Genomic DNA, 23657 nt, shown 5'->3' with positions numbered 1-23657 from the left:
GGTGAGGAAATCCAGGATCCAATTGCTCGGTGGGGCCCGGGTCTTTGGGTTTACTGAGTAATTCTGAGATTCCCAGGTGTGGTCTCGGCAGAACCTGATGACCTTGAGGAGTGAAGCTGGGTTGGCAACAGATGCTCTTGCCAGAAGTGCTATATAAATGAAGTTGCTGGAGTTTCACACCTTCAGGAGACAGTGCCATCGTGCTCAATCCTTGAGGTGAAGGGGACATTCTGAAGCAATTTCAACTTGGGTCTGAAGCCCGGTTCACCAGTGTAGTTCTAGTCAAGGGGACCTGGAATATTAGTGAGTGATGTCACACAATGGTTTCCATTGACACTACCTGAGAATGTTTGAATATACACAGGGAACAAAGACACAGTTCGTGAACAGCAACACACAACGAGGGGCACGAGGCAGCAGATCCCTCCGACCGAAGGAGGAAGGAAAGGATCTGTCCCGCCAGCCACAATGGTAAAATAAAAATGGCTTTTATTCCTACCCATGCTTGTCCAGATGGGTTGGGGGGGCGTCGAGATTGAGTAGATGTCACGATTTTAGAATGAATTCGCAGTATTTGAAGTTCGGTGTGATGTACAATTGATGTGGAAAATTATTCTGTACCAATCTATACTGCACATTAATTGTGTTGGACATGCAGTCTCTACACAGATCCCTCCATAGTCGCTCAATTGTAATATCAAGATCCTGTTCCCATTTAGATTTGTGTAAACGTTCCTCTCTATAATAACAAGTACATTGCAGGGGTAAATTTCCATAGTTTACACATCTGTACAAGGCAGCAGATCTCAATTTGTCCCTTAAAAACTGCTTTATTTAAGAGAAGGCTGGATGAAGAGGGCGCACAAAATCAGTGAACTGGTGCAGACTCGAAAGGCCAACATGGCCTGTTTCCGCTCCGTAAATGGTTATATGGTTATATGAGAGCATGGATGTGAGGGGATTGGAGGGATATGAGTAGGGAGCAGGTAGGTGGGACTAGTGGAGTTCACTTAAATCAGTGCAGTCTAGAGGGCCCGAGATGGCCTGTTTCCGTACTATAATTGTTATATGGTTATATGGATATTTGGTTATATGGATATTCCATATTTATCCCTCAGTTGAATGAAAGACATTAGTTGACTTTAATTATAACGGTCTTCTATCACCTTGATTCCTTTATCATACCACATTATCAAAAATTTATTATCTTGAGAGAAGGGGATTAAATTGCTCTGAAACAGAGGTGATATATCTCCCCTTGTCCCAAATCCCCCATCTATCTTACCCAAAGCAGCTATTTAAATCAGAGGTTCTCAACCTTTTTCTTTCTACTCACATCCCACTTTAAGAAATCCCTCTGCCATCAGTGTGATTAGTAAGGAATTGCTTAGGGTTGGATGTGAGTGGGAAGGGAAGGGTGAGAACCACTGCTCTAGACCCGAATGACACGGAAATATTTTGCTTGAGAACAATGGTCTTTGGCCCAAGTCCTTTGGGAGCTCTGAAATGGTGCACATGATGAGTCAAGGAAGAGTGATTAAAACGGGTTTTCAAACATTTTCTTTCCACCCACAGATCACCTTAAAAAACCCCAGAGCACCTATGGCATAGGGAATACTTAAAGTGGTGTGTGAGTGGAAAGAAGAAAAGTTGAGAACCACTGCGTTAGAGGCTGCCCAAAAGAGAAACGGTTATAAAAATAGTTGGATTTGAAAAGGGGGAGGTTTGCCTTTGATATCCCCAAGAGTTCCAATAATTTCCAGGTTTGTTGGTTCCCCTTCCTGAATGTGACAATTGACATGGATAGCAACACAAAAATGCTGGTGGAATGCAACGAGTCTCGCAGTGTCCATCAGATGTTTCGGGCCTGAGCTCTTCCTCAAGGTATAAGCAAGATGGGGGGGGGGGGGGTGGCTGAATTAAAAGATTAGGAGAAGCGAAAGAATGGCAGGGGGAGGGGTACAGACTGTTATGAGCCCAAAGGACCCGTAAACCCAGCAGCAGTAGATATTCAACAAGACAAATTGTTACTTAAACAAAAGTTGCTTTTAATTAGCTTTAAACATGAAAACAGAATCACATTTTAACTTATTACTATTAACTTAACTAACCTAACTTAACCCCCTTCTAATTCTAAGCGCTCATATGGAACGTGTGTGCAAGTTCAGAAAAGTTATTTGGTTCACAATCCAATCTCACTTCTCATTCCTCCAAGTTCACTGGTTGCAGTCAATTCTTATACTGTGCACAGAATTGAACATTTATTTATTTATCTATCTATCTATCTATTTATTTATTTATTTTTTAAATTTTTTATTTTTCACACCATAAATCACATTAGCCATGCTACACACTTTTTCTTTTTCACACATATACAGTGACTTTTTCTCCCCCCCACCTCCCTCCTCCCAAGCCACCCCCCCACCCCCCCCTCCCATTCATTTTAGGTATACAATCTAGGTTACATTAAACCAGTCAGATAATGTTGTCATTCAACAAAAATACACCAGAAATTCTACTGAGTCCATTCTTTTCTTTCCTTCTCCTTCCATCAACTTAGGTAATGATTGTCCCCGGTAGGTTTTCGCTATTGTATTTAATGTAAGGCTCCCATATTTGTTCGAATATTTCAATATTATTTCTTAAACTATATATAATTTTTTCTAATGGAATACATTTATTCATTTCTATATACCATTGTTGTATTTTCAGATTATCTTCCAATTTCCAGGTTGACATAATACATTTTTTTGCTACGGCTAGGGCTATCTTAACAAATCTTTTTTGTGCATCCTCCAAATCAATTCCAAATTCTTTGTTTTTTATGTTACTTAGAAGAAAGATCTCTGGATTCTTTGGTATATTGTTTTCTGTTATTTTATTTAATATCTGATTGAGATCTTCCCAAAATTTTTCTACTTTCTCACATGTCCAGATTGCATGAATTGTTGTTCCCATTTCTTTTTTACATCGAAAACATCTATCAGATACTGTTGGGTCCCATTTATTTAACTTTTGAGGTGTAATGTATAGTCTGTGTAGCCAGTTATATTGTATCAGCCTCGTATTTATTGTATTTCTCATCGTTCCAGAACATAATTTCTCCCATGTTTCCTTTTTTATCTTTATATTTAAATCTTGTTCCCATTTTTGTTTAGTTTTACCATTTGTTTCCTCATTCTCTTTTTCTTGCAGTTTAATATACATATTTGTTATAAATCTTTTGATTAACATTGTATCTGTAATCACATATTCAAGGTTACTTCCCTCTGGCAAACTCAAATTGCTTCCTAATTTATCTTTCAAGTAGGATCTCAGTTGGTAATATGCCAGCGCTGTATCTCCAGTTATATTGTACTTATCTCTCATTTGTTCAAAGGATAAGAATCTACTTCCTGAAAAACAATTCTCTATTCTTTTAATCCCTTTTTTTCCCCATTCTCTAAAGGAAAGGTTATCTATTGTAAAAGGGAGTAACTTATTTTACATCAATATTAGTTTTGGTAATTGATAATTTGTTTTATTTCTTTCTACATGAATCTTCTTCCAAATATTGAGGAGATGATGTAATACTGGAGAAGTTCTATGTTGTACCAATTTTTCATCCCATTTATATAATATGTGTTCAGGTATCTTTTCCCCTATTTTATCTAATTCTAATCTCGTCCAGTCTGGTTTTTCCCTTGTTTGATAAAAATCTGATAGGTATCTTAATTGTGCGGCTCTATAATAATTTTTAAAGTTTGGCAATTGTAAGCCTCCTGGTTTATACCATTCTGTTAATTTATCCAGTGCTATCCTCGGTTTCCCCCCTCTCCATAAAAATTTCCTTATTATTTTCTTTAACTCTTTGAAGAATTTTTCTGTCAGTTGTATTGGCAATGCCTGAAATAAGTATAATATCCTTGGAAAAATGTTCATTTTAATACAGTTTATCCTTCCTATTAGTGTTAGTGGTAGATCTTTCCAATGCTCTAAATCGTCCTGTAATTTTTTCATTAGTGGATAATAATTGAGTTTGTATAATTGGCCGAGATTTTTGTTTATTTGTACACCTAGGTATCTTATTGCCTGCATTTGCCATCTAAATGGAGATTCCTTCTTAAATTTTGAGAAATCCGCATTATTCATAGGCATTGCTTCACTTTTATTTACGTTTATCTTGTAACCCGACACTTCTCCATATTCCTTCAATTTCTTATATAATTCTTTTATTGATAGTTCTGGTTCTGTTAAGTACACTATAACATCGTCCGCAAATAGACTGATTTTATATTCCTTGTCTTTTATTTTTATTCCTTTTATATTATTATCTATTCTTATCAATTTTGCTAGTGGTTCTATAGCTAACGCAAACAATAAAGGTGATAGTGGGCATCCCTGCCGCGTTAACCTGCTTAAGTTAAATTGCTTTGATACATGTCCATTTACTGTCACTTTTGCTAACGGTCCCTTATATAATGCTTTAATCCAATTAATATACTTCTCCGGTAAACTGAATTTTTGCAATACTTTGAACAAATAATTCCATTCTACTCTGTCGAAGGCCTTCTCTGCGTCTAAAGCAACTGCTACTGCAGGTGCTTTATTTCCTTCTACTGCATGAATTAAGTTAATAAATTTACAAATATTGTCTGTTGTGCGTCTTTTTTTGATAAATCCAGTTTGGTCTAAATTTACCATTTTCGGTACATACTCTGCTAATCTGTTTGCTAATAGTTTAGCTATTATCTTATAATCTGTGTTTAGTAAAGATATTGGTCTATATGACGCTGGTGAGAGTGGATCTTTCCCTTGTTTTAGTATTACTGTAATTATTGCTGTTTTACATGAATCTGGTAAGCTTTGTGTTTCATCAATCTGGTTGATTACATCCAGGAGGGGCGGAATTAATAAGTCTTTAAATGTTTTGTAGAATTCTATTGGGAGTCCATCCTCTCCTGGTGTCTTATTATTTGGTAATTTTTTTTATTATCTCTTGTATTTCTACTGTTCCAAATGGTTCTGTTAATTTATTTTGTTCCTCTATTTGTAGTTTTGGTAGTTCAATTTTAGTCAAAAATTCATCTATTTTCCCTTCTTTCCCTTCGTTTTCAGTTCGGTATAATTGTTCATAGAATTCTCTAAAGTTTTCCTTAATTTCTTTTGGATTATATGTAATTTGTTTGTCTTTTTTCCTTGATGCCAATACCATTTTCTTAGCTTGTTCTGTCTTAAGCTGCCATGCTAGGATTTTGTGCGTTTTTTCACCGAATTGAACATTTATAAAGTTCACCAGGCTTTGGTGCTTGAAAGGTAAATGGTTACCACTCAGGAAGGTTCTTGTCAGTTTTCAGAGAGGGATTTGTTGTTCAAGATCATCCACAACTCCACTCCAGTGTCTTTCCGACGAAACTTGCCCCTTCAGGGTTCTCCAAATGACAACCTCTTTCTTTCAGGTCACCACAGAGTTCCTTTTTATTTCTCTTATTCCAAGTGAAACATTAGGCAGTCAGTCCTCTCCTCTTGCACGAACCACAAGGGCTGTGACTAGGCCATCATCCACACTGGGGCTTCTTGCCAGCTTGTCCTGTTCCAGTTCCAGCTGCTCTTGATGGCTGAGACATAGTCTCTGCTTCTCTCTCTCACACACACACTGAGACTGAGAGAAAGCCTGTTTAATCTCTCTGCTTGCAAAACCACATGACCCTTTTAGAACAGCAAATTCTCCTTTCAGACAGCAGTAGCTCCAGCCTGCTCTTTCATCCGTTGCCTTGATAAACAACAATCCATTCGTGAAGTCTCTTAAGCACTCTTCAAAGCTCTTGCAAAAAGGTATGAGAAGACACTTATGTCTCCAGTATTTCAAACAAGATGTTTTAAAGTGTTTGCATGTGACCTACTCTAACAAACCTTTCCCAATGTATCTCCCAAAAACATTTCTATATACTCTGTCACAAGACTAATGGGCAAAATGTATTAATTGGACATGGAGAGTAAGTCAGGAGAGAGGAAAGGTGAGGATTGATAGGGGGAGGGGGAGTTGACTCTGTGAATGCAGAGCTGAGGGAAAAGGGGAGACAGGAAAGGAGACATGATGAGGGGGTGGGCTAATGAAAACCGAAGAAGTTGATGTTAATGCCATCCAGTTGTAAGTGAGATGAGGCTCCAATTTACAAGTGGTCACAGTCTGGCGGTGCATGAGACCACGGACCATGTCGGAATGGGGGCGGGGAATTGAAATGGGCAGCCATTGGGATTTCCACGCTGCTGCAGCGGGGCTCGGCAAAGCGATCTCCCCGGCCTGTGCCCCCTCTCTTGTCTCTCTCCAACACAGAGGGAGGCAGGAGTGACAGGAGAGCTGGATGGCCCCTGCAGGTTTGCAAGGGGCCCCGAATGGTGGCACAGTGGGTAGCGGAGGTGTGGACGCGCGTATCATTTTTCTGCAGTCACCGAGGGGAGGGGGGAGTGGAGACGTGGAGGGAACAGTCCCTTGCAGAAGATGGAAAGGGGGAGGCGAGGGAATGATGTGTCTGGTGCATATTTGTCAGGTTTAATAGGGCGGGCAACTGATGTTTCCCGCAGCACACCCCAAAATCAGAATTTATCGCCATGAGCGCGTGACATGAAATTCGATGTTTCACAACAGCATCATTGTGCATTACGTGTGCAAATTTTTCCATAGACGACACTTCCAAATACACAATTTTTTAAAATAATGAATTCAAAAGAAGAGGAAGAAAAGTGAGGCAATGTCTGTGGGTCATTGTCCATTTAGATACCTGAGGGCAGAGGGGAAAAAGCTTCCTTGAGCCGCTGAGTACTCCTCTTCAGGCTCCGTCCTGAAGGTAGCTGAGTGAAGAGGGCATGGCCTGGGTGAGTGGGGGGCTCCTTGAGGACAGAGGCTGCTTTCTCAAGACAGCACCCTTGGCAGATGTCCTTGATGGAGTGAAGACCAGTGCCCGTGATGGTGCTGGCCGAGTTCACAATGCTCTGTAGCCTTTTTCTGTCTTGAACCTCCGTTCCATTGATGCCGCCAGACTGAATGATCTCCGCGGTACACCTGTAAACTCAACCTAATAAAAACAATGTTGGGTCCATTGGGAATTGAATCTTTAAAACTTCCTCTAAAAATTGCTTAAACCATCTCCAAAAAAAAGTTGAACCTTATCAAGTAACGAAGTTGAACATAAGAAAGAGCCTACTTTGTTAAAACGTCTCAAACATAAATATGAAGAACTTCAGTTGTACTTCTTAAATTTCTGAGGAGTTAAGTAGAATTGATGCAAAAAATTATAATGAACATTAATAATCTTCGACACACTCTCCTTACAAACAGATCTCCCATCATCATGGTCGATTGTAATTCCCAAACCCTCTTCCTATTTCATTCTTGATTAATGAAGAACTAATTTAGGCATCTTACTTTGTAACAGTTCATACATTTCAGAAATAAATTTCTTTTCACCACCTTCTGTAAGTAACATTTCAAAAATTTAATTGTCTTGGTAATCTCAGAGAATGCCCAAAGTTATCCAATAGCAAACTGATAATAACAAAAAAGCATTAGTTGGAATTTCATATTTTTCTTTCATTCTCTGAAAAGAAATAAAATAGCCAGCCTCATAACGACCTTGTTTCAATTCCATATTTTCAAAAACTGATTATTAAGAGTAAAAGAACAAAGGTTATTCAGGTACAGAGATGTCTTTCCTGAAATTTTCCCCTGGGTACCTATCTCATCATAATATATATATTAATTAATATATATTTATCAATCAAAGCTTAGAATACAGGAGTTGGGAAGTGACGTTGAGTCTGTGCAAGGTATTGGTGAGGCCAAATTTAGAGAACTGTTCACATCATCGCCATCGAGCACAACTACTGCAGCCGCCGCGCGTCAGTTCTGGTCACCGAATTATAGAAAGAATATCAACAAGGGCAGGGAAGATTTACGAAAATGTTGCCTGGGACTGATGGATCTAGATTACAAAGAAAGATTGAGCAGATTAGGTCTTTATTCCTTGGAGCATGGAAGGTTGAGGGGGGATTTGATAGAGGTATTTAAGATTATGAGGGTGATAAATAGAGTTGATGTGGATAGGCTTTTTTCCATTGAGGGTAGGAAAGATTGAAACAAGAGGTCATGAGATAAGGTGCAAAAGTTTAGAAGTAACGTGAGGGGGAACTTCTTCACTCAGAGAGTGGTGGAATGAGCTTCTGGGTGAGGTAGTGGCAGCCGGGTCCATTTTGTCATTTAAGGGAAAATTGGACAGGTATATGGATAGGAGTGGAATGGACGGTCATGGGCAGGCAGGTGGGACAAAAGGACTTGGTTCGGTGTGGACTAGAAGGGCCAAAATGGCCTGTTTCTGTGCTGTAATTGTTAAATGGTTATCAGACTTGGTCTATTTAAGCAACGATCCAGGTGAATGTGGTCAATAGAGGAAAGATTTCAGATTTCAGATTTATTGTCAGAGGACATAAATGAAATTACATATAACCCTGAGATTCTTTTTCCTGTGGGCGCGGCAGAATTTCCACTGTGCACAACATGTACAAATAAAAAAACTGTCAACAGATAATGTAATGGGAACAAACTGAAAGAGTATGGAAAGAATTTTTAAAAATTAATAAAATGCCCAAGTCAGAGTCCTTAAATGAGTCCCTGGTTGAGTTTGTCGTTGATGAGTCTGATGGTGGAGGGAGAGCAGTTGTTCCTGAACCTGGTGGGGCGAGTCTTGTGGCACCTACACCTCTTTCCTGATGGCAGCATCGAGAACAGAGTGTGTGATAGTGGTGTGGGATCCTTGATGATCGCTGCTGCTCTCCGACAGCAGTGTTCCCCGTCAATATTCTTAATGGTGGGGAGGGTTTGACCCGTGACGCCCTGGGCTACGCCCACTACCGTTTGCAGGGTTTTACATTCAGGGGTATTGGTGTCCCCATTCCCGACTGTGATGCAGCCAGTCAGTACACTTTCCACCACACCTCTGAAGAAATTTGTCACAGTTTCTGATGTCAAATGGAGACCCCAGTGATGGTCTCAGCTGTTTTGATGACCCTTTGTATTGATGAAGAGTTCCACCAGGCCAGGAAGATACCCAGGGGCTGGGTATGGAGTTCTCACATGCGTGTGGCTTGGTCTTCCAGGTCTTTGGAAACAAGATGATCGCGGGATCCATCAGTCCCTTGGCCGTCCGTGAAGGGTTCCAGCATAGGCCGAGTGACCGTGCGGCCTGTCTCCTGTGCCCGAATTCCGAGTTGTTTCACCGCAGGCTGGTACGGGCGAGGGCAGCCAGCTGCCTGCTGACAGGGCAGGCCTGCCATCGTGAGCTGCCGGTGACTGCTTCCCAAATGGCAGGAGACAACCTGGCACCTGACATCATCGCCATCGAGCACAACTACTGCAGCCGCCGCGCGTCGAGGAGAGGGGGCCAGCGAGCAGGAGGGGTGGGGGCAGCCCAACGGGCCCTGAGCGCCCAGCGGTGGAGCTGCGGGGCAGCCGCCCTCCGCTCCACCTGCCAGCGGTCCCATGCCCAGTCTCAGGCCCGGATCGAGGTGGATGAGGCAGTGGACCTGGTAGTGGGCATCCAGCAGGCACCAGGGTGGAGGGAGGGGGCTGCCGGAATCCCTGAGCAGGTCCAGTCACCACAGCAACAGAAGGTCGGTAAGGGGCGACCCGGGGAGTGGGGGTGGGGTCAGGGGGGGCTCCCTCCTCTCCGCCCCTTCCACGGCCCTCCATCCTCTCTGCCCCTCCCACGGTGCTCCCTCCTTCCGTCCCTCTTACAATGCTCCCTCCTCACTGCCCCTCCCACGGCCCTCCCTCCTCACTGCCCCTCCCACAGCCCTCCCTCCTCACCGCCCCTCCCACGGAGCTCCCTCCTCACCGTCCCTCCCATGGCGCTCCCTCCTCACTGCCCCTTCCACAGCGCTCCTTTGGGACATTAAAGCCTCCTGTTGTTTTGAAGGAGAAAGAGGCCCTGACCTGGAACATCTCTGGGCCCAGCAGTGAGCAAGTGGGCAGCTTGAGGAGGTGCAACTCGGAGCCAAGGTTTCTCCGGAAATCCGAAGCAGATAAGCAACCCTTGAAGATTCACAGGCTGAGCCCGGAGGAGTACAAGATGGTCTTCAGCGCGGTGGTGGGCAAGGCGCTGACCAACACAGCCTCCCGGCCTACCCGCCGCTGCAGCCTGGATCTGGCCAGGAAGATCAAGGAGCAGCTGTACAACGCAGTGAACCGGCCTACCTTCCGGGAGATCATCCACACCGATGGCAGGGTGGAGTTCATCGAGCGCTACAGCACGTGCAGCCGGAAACAGACCCCGCCCCACTTTGAGCTGGACACCAGCGGCGAGCCCGACTCTGAGGACAAGGCCTCGGAGTGGGCCGAGGTGGCAGGAAAGAACTCTTGAGGCGGAACCCACTCCCCTTTCCGCCATTGACCCCTCTCCGCCTCCAAATGCAATTATTTTTTACAGCATTTGACCATCAAGAGTTTGTTAATTAAATTAAATTGAAATAAAGCAAAACAGGTTTTACATTTTTTCTCCATTGTGCGTTCTTGAATCTGTCAGGAAGGGGATTTTTAAATGTTTAAATTTAGACATACAGCACGGTAATAAGCCCTTCCGGCCCACAAGCCTGTGCTGCCCAATTAACCTACAACTCCCAGTACGTTTTGAAGGGTGGGAGTAAATTGGACCCGCCCGGAGGAAACCCGCGTAGACACAGGGAGAACATACAAACTCCTTACAGACAGTGTGGGATTCGAGCCCCCGGTCCCAATCGCTGGTGATGTAATGGGGTTGCGCAAATCACTACACCAACCGGGCCGCAATGGATGCAAATGCAATGGATCTTCATCAAATAGAGTTTCCTGACTAACTGCCTGGTTGCCTGTGCTGTCAATTGCAAAATGGAGACTCAAAGATTAAAAGTAGCAACCCTGAAAGGTGCACTGTTTCAAATGCACTGCACAAGCGTGCGGCCATGCAGAAGGATCCGGAAGGGCTCAGTCTGGTTTGTGCAATCAAGAAGGCTGATGGAACATTGGCCTTCATTGCCAGAGGGATTGAATTTAGGAGCAGGGAGGCCCTGCTGCAACTGGACAAGGTCCTGGTGAGGCCACCTCTGGAAAACTGTATGCAGTTCTGGTCTCCTAACTTGAGGAAGGATGGACTGGCTTTGGGGGGCGGTGCAGAGGAGGTTCACCAGGTTGATTCCAGGGATGAGGGGGGTTGTCAATGAGGAGAGATTGGGTCTGCACTCACTGGGATTTAGAAGAGTGAGAGGGGATCTTATAGAAACGTATAACATTATGAAAGGCAGAGAGGTAGGTAAGGTGTTTCCATTGGTGGGGGAGAGTAGAACTAGGGAAGATTCAGGGGAGTAGATTTAGGACGAGATGAGGAGGAACTGCTTTCCCCAGAGGGTGGGTGAATCTGTGGAATTTGCTGCCCATTGAAGCAGTGAAGGAGACCTCTGTAAATGTATTGAAGACGAGGTTGGACAGATTTTTACATAGTTGGGGAATTAAGGGATCTGAGGAAAGGGCAGGTGGATGGAGATGGGCCGGCCGTCAGATCAGCCACGATCCCGTTGAATGGCGGAGCAGAGCTCTACGGGCCGGATCGCCGACTCGCGCTCCTGTTTCTTATGACCTCATAGCGTTGTGACTCTCATGCAGGAGTTGTGGTCTGCCACACCTCAGCAACTATCGGAGGTAGCCGCAATGGGGGGCGGGGGCCATGGGTGGCTGCTCACGGAGATGACGGCGAGGGTACGCTGCCCATTGGGAGTCCATGCTGAGGCTCGGCGCAGCCAATGCGAGGGCGGCCTGAAGTAGGACCGCAGTCGAGACCAGCCCATGCTCCACCGCTTTCCAGCTATGGCCCCCTTCGGACACGCAACACGGTAACAGACCCGTAAACAATTGCGTGAGCTGAAAAGAAATCAAGGCTGTGAATGAAATGTGTTGTGGGCACGGGGGGAGGTCGTAGGGCTCCTGTTGAGGATGGCTAGTCTAGAGTCCTTCGCTCACCAGGCTTTGAGGAGCTGAGATCGAGGGAAAGCCCCTCAAACTACAGGGGGGGGGGGGAATAATGACAAGGTGACACAGGGATGGCAATGTGTCAATTGAGAGTGTGTGTTATAATATCCAAAAGTAGAGCATTCCTATAAAATCTTCCATGAAGCAAAGCAGCAATTACCTTTAATTTATTTGGGAAATGTCTTTTGAGTGTTCCTAGTCCAGTTTTACGCTAAGCTTACGAGCTCTCTCAGGCTTTTCTGATACCTTAGGACATAACTTGCTGACGGATGCACCCAGACACAGTTCAGAGCTATGGCGGCTTGATGGTGAGGGTCGTTCCAGGGGAGAATGCCATTCTCATTGCTCGGGGCCCGCGCTGCCTGCACAACGGCTCACTGCAGAGCAAAGGTTGTTCACTGACATACACGCATGCACACACACACTTGAGCACACCGGCACACCACAAACACACATGCACAAAGGTTGTTCTCACACACAGACATGCACCCACCCACGCACGTGTGCAAACACACACGCCTCCACAGGCGTGCACATGCACTCACAGAGTTACACGCACACTCACGCAGTTGGTCTCACACCCATGTGCAAACACACACACACTCACGCAGTTCGAGGCACAAACACACACGATTACATATGCACACACATTATCACGCACATACTAACACACACATGCATGCCTGCACACAACCCCAAACATAAACTGCTGTCATTTTATTAGGAGATGCGAAAGATGCCAAACTTAACATGAGTGGATATAGGAGGGAGAGAGGGAAGAAGATGGAGAGAAAGAAAACGGGAAGTTAGGGAGAGAGACAGACATGCCCCTGTGTTCTGGAACATTCCATTACAGCACGAATGAGGAAACACATTGCAGCCATTGTGAGCCTTCGTCAGCTGACAGAGCAGAGTCTATCAGTGCAAATCAGCTGAAACATTCAGTCCTTCTGGTTGCGCTGACACCACTCCAGGCATTCACTTAACCCCTCCCGCAGCTTCCGCTGCACATTCCTTCATTTGTTGTCTCCATGCTTGCTCAGCTGAGGTTATTCATGTATGTCTGGCAGTGTGAGAGATCTTCACTCTGTGACTGACCCAGGGAGTGTGTGATGGGACGGTGAGGAGGGAGCTTCACTCTGTGTCCGACCTATGGAATCTGCGATGGGACAGGATAGAAGAAGTAACACGGCTGCTTCCTTCCCTGACCATACTCTCAATGTGGACAAGGTGAAGATGATCGTGGACATCAGGAGGATCAGGAACGACCACCCTCCACTACACATCAACCACTCTGTAGCGGAGAGAATGGAGACACCAAGTTCCTTGAAATCCACTTAACTAGTGACCTATCGTGGTCCCTCATCATCTCCTCACTTGTCAGAAAGGCGTAACTGCGACTACACTTCCTGAGAAGACTGAGTCAGGCGAGGCTACCGGCCACCATCACATCAACCTCTATCGAGGGTGTCATGGCTGGCTGCATCACCGTGGGGAACAGTCACTGCAGAGAAATGGATCGGACTCAATCCACAGGACCATAAGAGAGGATCACTGGAGTCTGCCACTCCCCCCACCCACCCATCGATGTGATCTACCATGATCATTGTCCAAAAAGGGCACGCAAAATCATTGGGGATCCATTCCCACCCCGCACATGGCATCTTTCAGCTGCTCCCATCAGGGAAGAGATACAGGAGGATCAGAGCCAGCACCACCACACTGACGATCAGCTTCTTTCCACAGACAGTGAGAACACTGAACGACCAAAGGAACCGTTCATACTCACCCTTCGAGACACACAATTTGATGGAACAATATTTTTTCATCTGTATATAGGAATATTTGTCCTGTGTACGTAAGGTTTATCTGTATGTGTGTTATGTCTAGTTGTGTGTCTGCTTGTTTTGCACTGAGGACCGGAGGACACTGTTTAGTCGGGTTATACTTGAACAATCAGATGACAATAAACTTAACTGGCCTCTTCAGGCCAACTCCCACACAAGAAATGGAACTTTAGAATCGTTATTTCCATAGAACACCAGTCCTTCACCCACCCCCCCCCTCACTTCCATTGTCCAAAGAACCTTACCTTGATTATTTTCCAGGTTGTGGACATCTAGTCCAGTGTGAAGGGAGATCTGACCTGCCACTGGTGAAAGACCTCAATATCAAATGTTGACTCTGCTTCTCCTTCCGCGTATGCTGCCTGGCCCAATGGGTATTTCATTTCTCCAAACTTGCTCACATAAATTATTTTTTACTGGCGAGAGGGGGTGGAAAAGATGTCGAGATTTTAGGAACCGTGCACAGGTTTTTTCAATGCATTGTTCCTTTCCTTGGATCAGTAGTTTCACAAGGGTTGAAGGCATAGGTTAAATAGATTGATGTGCTCTCTGTACTGCCCTATCATAAGTCCCTGTATACTGTCCCATCACACATTCCAGGGCAAGGGTTCCCTCCCCACACTGTCCTATCACAGGCTCCCAGGGCAAGGGTTCCCCCCCCCCCCCCACACCTTCCCATCACACATTCCAGGGCAATGGTTATTCCCCCTACATAGTCCTATCACACACTCCAAGGGCAAGGGTATCCCCCCTACACTCTCCCATCACACACTCCAAGGGCAAGGATATCCTCCCCAGACACCTCCCATCACACACTCCCAGGGCAAGGGTTACCCCCAGCCCCTGCCGTGGTTCCATCACTGCCTGGTATGGAGGTGCCAACTCTCTGGACAAGAATAAACTCCAGAGGGTTGTTAACTCGGCCTGTGACATCACGGGCACCAGACTTCAGGACATCAACGTGAGGCGGTGTCTTAATAAAGCAGTCCGATTCCTCAAAAACCACGCAGGCCGTGCCCTCTTCACTCTGCTACCATCGGGAACCTGAAGATGAGCACTCAGCGGAACAAGGACAGCTTCTTCCCCTCAGGCATCAGATCAATGAACCACAGGCACGGCCCGACTTTTCGTGCACTATATTTTTTTGTAGTAATGTTGCAAAATGGTTATAACGTGAATGTTTGAAATATGATGCTGCCCCAAAACAGCGAATCTCGTGACAATAAATCCTGAAATCTATATATAAAAAAGCTGTGTACAAATGAGAGCTCCGGGTGGTTAGTGTGGGCAGTTCCTTTGGTTTGCAACCTTGGGCTTCAGTCCCGCCAGAGAGGTCCAGTGAGAAAGCAGAAGGGGGTGGGCAGGACTAAAGCCAAGGAAAGTTGCCCTGGGAGAGCGTGAGCTGCAGGCAAATGATGGAGATCGCATCCACCGGGGCGGGTGGTGGGGGGAGCTCCGTGATTTGTTTTACAAGTGCTGGTTCTGGCAGAGAGAGGGAGAGGGCTTGCTTGGGCACCGCTTTGCAGAGCTTCGGAGAAACTTTTGTCCATGGGCAGGAGAGGCGCCTGGGCTTTGCACCTGATGCTCGCCCTCACCCTGGCCGAGTGGCTTGTGCAGCTGGGCGCCAGTCAAGCCTGCAGCTCCCTCACCCTGCTCTCTCATTCCCTCCACACGTTCGTCACCCTGCTGGGGCTGGGCACGCTGCAGGCGACCATGAAGCTGGGCGAGGCGCCGGCGCGCCGCAATACCTACGGCTGGCGGAGGGTCCGGCCGCTGGGCGCCCTGGTGCAAGGGGTGCTCCTCTCTGGCCTGGGCGTCAGCGTCCTGGCCAAGGCGGCGGAGGGCGTGTTGCAGCCTCGCCCCGTCCGGCGCCCGGGGGTCCTGCTGGGAGTCACCTTCGCCAGCCTCCTGGTCGACCTGGGCACCTTCTACCTCTTCAAGGGCGCCCAACAGTGGGGGTGTCCTGCTGCCCTGGACTGCGAGCAGGAGGGCAAAGGTAAGACGTTTATTCCCATTTGTGCAAGACCAACCCCCGGGGCAGGACACCCAGACAGAACACGCACACAAATGCATTCATCCGTACAAATAGTGCTTTGGTCGTTCAGCTTCTCACTGCCCCCGTTCCTCAACCTGGTGATGTTCCCACTGATTCCCCCCTGTCAGAAATAAAACTTCTCACACGAGTCTCTTTAAAACTGATGACACGACAAGCTTTATTTACAAGTCTGCAGAGTTGGACTCAACTGGTTTCTCACCAGTTAAGCCCCGATACATACAGTGCATTGATTTTTATACCTTTATTATTTGCCCTTCCCCTTCTTATTAATACTGTTTTAATTGGTTAGTATTGCAAAAACATTCTAAGTATAACTGCATTATTAATTATCACGTTCGTTACGTACGCTGTGAACTCTACATTCATTGAATTCTGTTTCTCACACTTCTTATCAATCCTTTGTCTCCTGCATGTCTCTCACTATGACCATGAAAAGATAGGTTTAAAAAAACATATTCAGCAGCTCCTTCTGTCCTTGACTGCTAGTAAACTCTCTGTCCGTTCTGGCTTCCCTGTTTATGATTAATCATCACATTTTAACTTAAGTCTTTTTAACCTAAATTTTCTATATCACAATCCACCCCTTTCTCTCTTTAAAATGTGTTCAATATATGTATAGATATGAATGGGGATTCTAAGCTAGGGAAGAGAAATGTTTTATGATACATTAATCTCACGCTGAAATAAAAGTCTTACAGGGTCTCCCATCCCCCCTGGTTGCATAGCTTGTTCGACCATGGAAATCACCAGGCTGCGTAGACAGGGAATAATACAGGGCAAAATAAGTAGGAGGAATAAAATACCTCCGATGACCCACAAGAAGGTACGCCACCAGGTTCCTCCAAACCATTTGTCCATCCAATTAAATTGTGGGAAAGGATGCCAGGTTTGAACCGGTACATGGGACAATGTACGAATATTATCAGCGATTTTACGAACGGCTTTTCCATTATCATCAATCTGTAAGCAGCAGTTAGTCAAATTAAGTTTGCCACATACACCTCCTTCCGTGGCTAGGAGATAGTCTAGGGCTAGACGGTTCTGATATATAGCAGAGCGCATTTGACCTTGCTGGGATGCAAGTAATTGCAGGGCTATAGCTGTTTGATTTGTAACAATTTCAAGCACTGCTTGTAAGCGAATTATGCGATTTAACATATATATAGGAGTACGATAACCCCAAGATCCATCTTGAGCCCATGTAGCGGGACCATAATATTGAATTATGTGCTCTGGAGGCCAATCATCTCTCCATTCTCCCAAATGTACCGTGGTAGAGCGGGGTTCACGATGTAATGTATCAAAGACCTTCACGCCTAATTTATGACCGTGATCGTGGGGTAGAAGGAAAAATTCTGGGCGGATTATTCCTAGGAAACAAGTTCCACTCCACTGTGAGGGAAGACGAGTATAAGCTTTATTACCACATACCCAGAATAATCCATTTGGGGATACTCCATACCCCCTTTCCCAAACTCTTTTAAGAACAGGATTTGATTGGTATGGTCCTGTGATGGTGGAAGTGGTACAATTCCAAAACTGAATACTGCTATTAGACAGGGGTAGGCAATTAGTTTTAAAAACAGTGGATAAGAACCAAGTCTGAGGTTTAGGAAACCAAGTGAAAACACCAGGCGAAATGCGAATCCATACAGCCTTGCAGGGACTTTCTCCTACTGGGTATTTGCCGGCTCGTGAGAGACAATAAAAACCAGAGGGGACGTTAGAGAGAGACCAGGTTTCTCTTGATCTCGTTCGGTTAGTTGTCCAAATGCGGGAAATCATGGTCAATGAATTGAGAGGTTCTCCCCACCAAGGCCATTGTTCTGACATCCGTGGACCCCCGCAGACCCAACAATTGGTTACATTAAAAGTTCCTGCAATTTTAGTTGCCAGATCTACAAAAAGGTTATCTCCCCCAATTGCATTACCGAAACTTACATGGTTATTTGGATGGACTCGAACTAAGTCCGGCTGTCTTAAAGGGACAGGCAATCTCGAGTGTGGAGTGTAACTTCTCATTGGAACAGTACGTTGGTGTATGCAAAACCAGAGTCCATCAGGGCATGGTGGGCTTGAGTCACCTTTCCAACCGTTAAGAGGGAAAGGAGTGGTATTAGGAATCTGTATATAATGGCCCATATTATTTCCTTCTTTTTCCACACAAGGGGTATATGGATGTTGGGTGGTATTTTCTGCCCAGCATTTCTCAGGAACTGAGGTATGGGAAATGAAATTACCTTCCTTTCTTCCCCAAATGTGGTCCTGAAACAGGAGTTTTTCAGTCTTCCAGGTCTTGATAAGAATCCAGTCTCCTGGTTCCACTTTGTGTAAAGAAAAGTCTAGAGGCGGTGTTTGTGCCAATAGTCCTCTCTTTCGTAAATCTGTAAGAGAGCGTGACAGTGCCTGTAAATAGTTCCTAACAAATATATCCCCTTCCCCCAAGGTGGGACACCCCTCAACTGTACTCCAGAAGGGAAGCCCAAACATCATTTCATAAGGGGACAGCCCTACATCTTTTCGTGGGGCAGTACGAATTCTCAATAAGGCTAGGGGCAGACACTTTATCCAAGGCATTTTAGTTTCCACCATTAACTTTGTCAATTGGATTTTTAGTGTTCCATTCATACGTTCGACCTTCCCTGAGCTTTGTGGATGCCAAGGGGTATGTAATTTCCAAGAGACCTGTAATGCATCACAAATCAATTGCTGGATTTTTGAAGAAAAATGTGGACCCCTGTCTGAGTCTATAGAATCCATTATACCATATCTGGGGATTATCTGCTCTAGGAGGAGGCGAGCTACTGTAGAGGCTGTAGTATTTATTGTTGGGAAGGCTTCTACCCATCGGGTAAAGTGATCTATTATCACCAACAGATATTTCCATCTTTGAACTTGAGGTAACTCTGTGAAGTCGATCTGGATACGTTGAAAAGGGCGTATGGCTAATGGTTGACCTCCCATGGTCCCTGTCCTCATTATCTTCTTATTAATTTTTGTGCATAGGTAACAATTTTGCACCTCTTGTTGGGCCAAGGTGTAGATTCCTTTACACACATATTCTCGAAGCACTGTGTCACATAAGGCTTGGGTGCCCCAGTGGCTCTGTTGATGCAGGTGTTTTAAAATATTGCGAGTTATTTCTTTATTTAGAACAATTCTTCCATCTGGTGTTTTCCATGTTCCATCAGGTAACTGGCTTGCGCCCAGCTGATCCATGTTCTTTTCTTCCTTAGCAGTGAAAATGGGAGCTGTCTTTATGCCTTGCCTTATTGGGATTAAAGTCAGCAAACGGACTTCTTGTTGCATGGCTGCTCTTTTGGCTTCTTCATCAGCCAGTCTGTTTCCAATTGCTGTCGGGTTATCTCCCCTTTGATGGCTTGGTATGTAGACCACTGCTATTTCTTGGGGTAATGTTAAGGCTTCTAGAGTCAGAGTAATCATCTGTTCGTGTGCCAATTCCTTTCCTCTTGATGTAATTAGACCACGCTCCTTCCAGATCTTACCAAAGGTATGCACTACTCCGTATGCGTATTTGGAATCTGTGTAAATCGTTCCAATTTTCTTTGCCAGTATTCTGAGGGCTCTCTGCAAGGCATATAGTTCACAGGATTGTGCTGACCAGCTTCCGGGTAGTCTCGTGGATTCTACTACTTTCCAAGTATTTCCTTCTATTATAGCATACCCATTTCTTCTCATTCCGTCAACACATCTGGCGGAGCCATCAATGTAGAATTCATATCCTTCTCCCAGCGGAGTATCGCAAAGGTCTTCTCGGGTCTTGGTCTGAAGATCTGTCAACTCGACACAGTCATGCTCCACCTCTTTCTCTGTTTCACTGCCGTATAAAAATTGAGCTGGGTTGCAGCTATTAATTTTTGCAAACTGTAAATCTTCTCCAACCATTAAAATGGTTTCATACTTTAATATGCGAGAATCAGTCAGCCATCGATGGGCAGTTTGTGTTAATAAAACACTCACAGAATGGGAGGTGTACACAGTCATCTTTCCTCCAAAAGTAAGTTTACGTGCTTCCTCTACCAACAGAGCAGCAGCCGCTACTCCCTGGATACACGTCGGCCATCCGCGAGACACTGGGTCCATCATTTTGGAAAGGAAAGCTACTGGGTGTCGCTGACCGCCTTTTTCCTGTGTTAAAACTCCCACAGCTGTTCCTTGGTTATGAGTGACAAATAGCTGGAAGGGCTGTTTTAAAGAGGGCAGAGTGAGCACTGGGGCTCGTGTTAGGCAATGTTTCAAGTCCTCGAACCATCCCTCCTCCTCCTGGGTCCATTTCAATGGATAGTCATTTTCATTTGTCAGTTTATCATACATAAACTTCACCAAAGCTGAGTAGTCCTCTATCCATAACCTAGAGTATCCTAAGAGTCCCAGGAATTGTCTTATTTCCTTCTTATTACGGGGTAAAGGCATTCTAGTGATTCCCGCAATTCGTTCAGGGGTAATCCGTTTCTGTCCTTTACTTATCTGGTGTCCCAGATATATCACAGTTTTCTCAACAAACTGTAACTTGTTTCTGGACACTCGTAGACCCTTTTTCCCCAGATAATTCAAGAGTCTAATGGTCTCTCTCCTCATTTCTTGTTCCTTGGGTCCTGATAATAGTAAATCATCCACATACTGCATTAGTTGGGAATCATCAGATTGTGGATAGTCCATCAGGATTTGTTCTAGCATTTGTCCAAACAGGTTTGGAGATTCAGTGAACCCTTGGGGCAATACAGTCCACCGAAACTGTCTCCGTCTACCTGTCCATGGATTTTCCCATTCAAACGCAAACATATCTCTACTTTCCTCTTCTAACGGACAAGTCCAGAAGGCATCCTTTAAGTCGATAACACTAAACCACTCATGGTCTGGGGGAATCCGACTCATAATAGTATAGGGATTAGGCACCACTGGGTGGCGGGTCTGAACAATAGCATTCAAACTTCTTAGATCCTGAACTAGGCGATAGGATCCATCTGACTTTTTTACTGGGAGTATAGGGGTGTTATAAGGTGACATGCATTCTTCTAATAGTCCGTCTCGTATTAAAGTCTCAATTACCGGCTGTAGCCCTTTTCTCCCTTCCAAAGAAATAGGATACTGACGTTTCCTTACCGGCTGATGACCTGGTATTAATGTGACATGTAAAGGTGGGATGTCCAGACCTCCTCGATTTCCCTCCTTATACCAGACTCTCTCGTCAATCTGCCGTTCATCCTCTTCCTTTAAAGCGCAGAGGTGGACTCGCACTTCTCCGTCCACAGGGAGAGCACCCAAACCTAGGAGAGCCTGTAAGTCCCTTCCTAGGAGGTTAAATCCAGCCGAAGGTAATAACAAGAGGTCTTGTACCCCTTCTCTTTCTTCCAGTTTCACTGTTACTTGGGGAATTATTGATACCATTCTGGGAGCCCCTTCTATCCCAGAAATTGTCAAATTACTTTTTATAGGCTCAGTTCCGATTGGCACAGTTATTACACTACTTCGTTCCGCTCCTGTGTCCACCATAAACACCACCTCTTCTCCCTTGGGACCAATTTTTAGTTTTACCAGGGGTTCCCTCTTATATTTGGTCCCTAACATTTGGAACCCCTGACACCCCTAATCTTCTTCCATAAGTTCGAGGGCACGCAATTCCCTCTTGTATCGGGGGCATTCCCTCTTAAAGTGTCCTTCCTCATTGCAGTAATAGCACTTAACGAACCTCCGGGGTCTTCCCTCTCTTGGATATTTTGGATTGTTTAGAGGAAGGTTTTGTTTTCTTTCCCCTCTGGATTCAGCATTCATCTGTCGGATAGTCTGTACCATAACCTTTGTCGCCTTCTTTTGATCTTCTTCTTCTCTCTGCACATATACTTTTTGTGCCTTTTTTAACAGTTCACTTAGGGGTTTTTCACTCCAGTCCTCCTCCTTTTCTAGTTTATTTCTAATGTCTTGCCATGATTTGGAAACAAATTCAATTCGAATAAGCTGTTCACCCATTGGTGTACTAGGGTCCACACCAGCATACTGTTGGACATTCTTTCTCACCCTCTCCAAAAAATCAGTAGGGGACTCGTCTTTCCCCTGGTGGTTCCCAAATGCCTTGGTAAAATTGTGACCCTTTGGCCCAGCCTCCCGTATCCCTTTAATTGTCCACTCTCTATATTGTCTCATACTTGCCAATCCCTCGGGTGTTCGTTTGTCCCACCTGGGTTCATTTAAGGGATATTTTTGTTCATGGGGTCTAGGGTCCCCAGGTTGTTCATATTCCCACATGAGGAGGGCAGCCCGTCGAATCATCTGCCTCTCCTGGGGTGAAAATAATGTTCCCATTATTGCCTGCATCTCTTCCCACGTATATGTGTTTGGTCCCAAGAATTGGTCAAGCTGTTCAGCCAGTCCTATAGGATCTTCCAATAACTTTTTCATTTCTTTCTTAAATCCCCGCACCTCTGTACTAGTTAGGGGAACATTCACATATCCCGTTCCCCCTCCCGGTCCTCCCATAGGAACTTCTCTCAGGGGATTTAGGTTTATTGAAAACTTTGATGGTCCTGGACCAGTCTGGGATCTTGTCCAGGGTCGGTTTACCGGTGGAAGTTTAGGGTCCGACTCCCTTAATTCCTCCTTTTTATCCCGGCCCCCTTCGGGGCAATCAGATTCATCACCTTTCCCCTCCGGTAATAAGCTTTCCTCGGGCGCAGTAGGCACCGGGGGAATATAAGGAGGGGGAAGGTTGTCCAGAGGTTCCCATTTCTTTTCTCCTGCCACTCTCAATTTAAAACATTCTGTTAAGGATCCTGGCCAGGGAACCCAACAAAATGCATATGCTGACTCTTCTTGATTCACCTTTGGTCTCGAATTTACATATATGTTTAATGCTTGTCTAACCCAATCCTCATCAGATCCAAATTTCGGCCACCAGACCGAGGAACCTTTAATAGGTTGTTTTGACCAAAGGAGACAATATTGGACCATCTTTTTCTTGTTTTTGTCCCGATATCTTTTACTATCCCAATTTTCAAACATTCTCCCCAAAGGGCTGTCAAGGGGTACTCCCAGGAATTGTCCTGAATTTTCAGACGAGCCCTTAGATTTTGATCCTCCCATTTTCCCACCTAGATCTGTTTATCGTTGCTGAGGACCCTCTCGTTCTGGACCCTACTCCCTTCCTCTCAGACGCCTCGTCGGAGGTGCTGTCCCTCCTTCGGTTACCGCTGAGGTTTTCCTGGGGTTGACCCCTCTCTTCTCGGCACTTCGTCGGAGGTGCTGTCCCTCCTTCGGTTACCGCCGAGGTTTCCCTGGGGTCTATCCTAGAGTCCCGCGACAGGGTCCTCACACAACGACAAAAGATCTATACTTAATCTATTCCGTTAGGTTTTTATCCAAACAGGTGTATCCCGTTACACCTGTTACCCAATCCCCACACCACAATCGTAAGTCGTCACTTACCGGTGTCTTCCCGGGGATTGAACCGTCACCCTTCTCCTCTCCGTCTTGTCGTGTCACCCTGTCCGGATACCACTCGCTCAAGCCGCCCGAAGCAACGAGCAAGGGACTAGGAGCCGCTGAACTCAGCGGGGTGCACCGCCTCCGATGTCCCTCTTCTCGCCTCCCCTCACGGCCGGAGTGTAGATCCCGGACGAGCCCCCATTTGTCAGAAATAAAACTTCTCACACATGAGTCTCTTTAAAACTGATGACACGACAAGCTTTATTTACAAGTCTGCAGAGTT

The 23657-nt window shown here is 45.4% G+C and overlaps 2 protein-coding genes across 2 annotated transcripts in view; both read left to right on the top strand.

Annotated features, from left to right (window-relative positions):
- The first annotated feature begins 363 nt into the window (after positions 1-363).
- Positions 364-10520, top strand: LOC138740845 (uncharacterized). Its single transcript, XM_069894051.1, has 3 exons — positions 364-471; positions 9133-9645; positions 9951-10520. Exons 1-3 carry the CDS (start codon positions 469-471, stop codon positions 10392-10394), a joined length of 960 nt encoding a protein of 319 aa, XP_069750152.1. The 5' UTR covers positions 364-468; the 3' UTR covers positions 10395-10520.
- A 4815-nt stretch (positions 10521-15335) lies between these two features.
- Positions 15336-23657, top strand: part of LOC138740843 (proton-coupled zinc antiporter SLC30A1-like) — a 14006-nt gene continuing 5684 nt past the window's right edge. Inside the window, exon 1 of the mRNA XM_069894048.1 lies at positions 15336-15874. Within this exon, the coding sequence (XP_069750149.1) occupies positions 15427-15874 (448 nt within the window). The 5' untranslated portion in view covers positions 15336-15426. The remainder of the gene's footprint in view (positions 15875-23657) is intronic.

The sequence above is a fragment of the Narcine bancroftii genome, chromosome 8 (genome assembly GCF_036971445.1).
Source record: "Narcine bancroftii isolate sNarBan1 chromosome 8, sNarBan1.hap1, whole genome shotgun sequence".
NCBI lineage: Eukaryota > Metazoa > Chordata > Chondrichthyes > Torpediniformes > Narcinidae > Narcine > Narcine bancroftii.
Note: the sequence above shows the minus strand (reverse complement) of the source record. Positions and strands in the feature narration are given on the sequence as shown.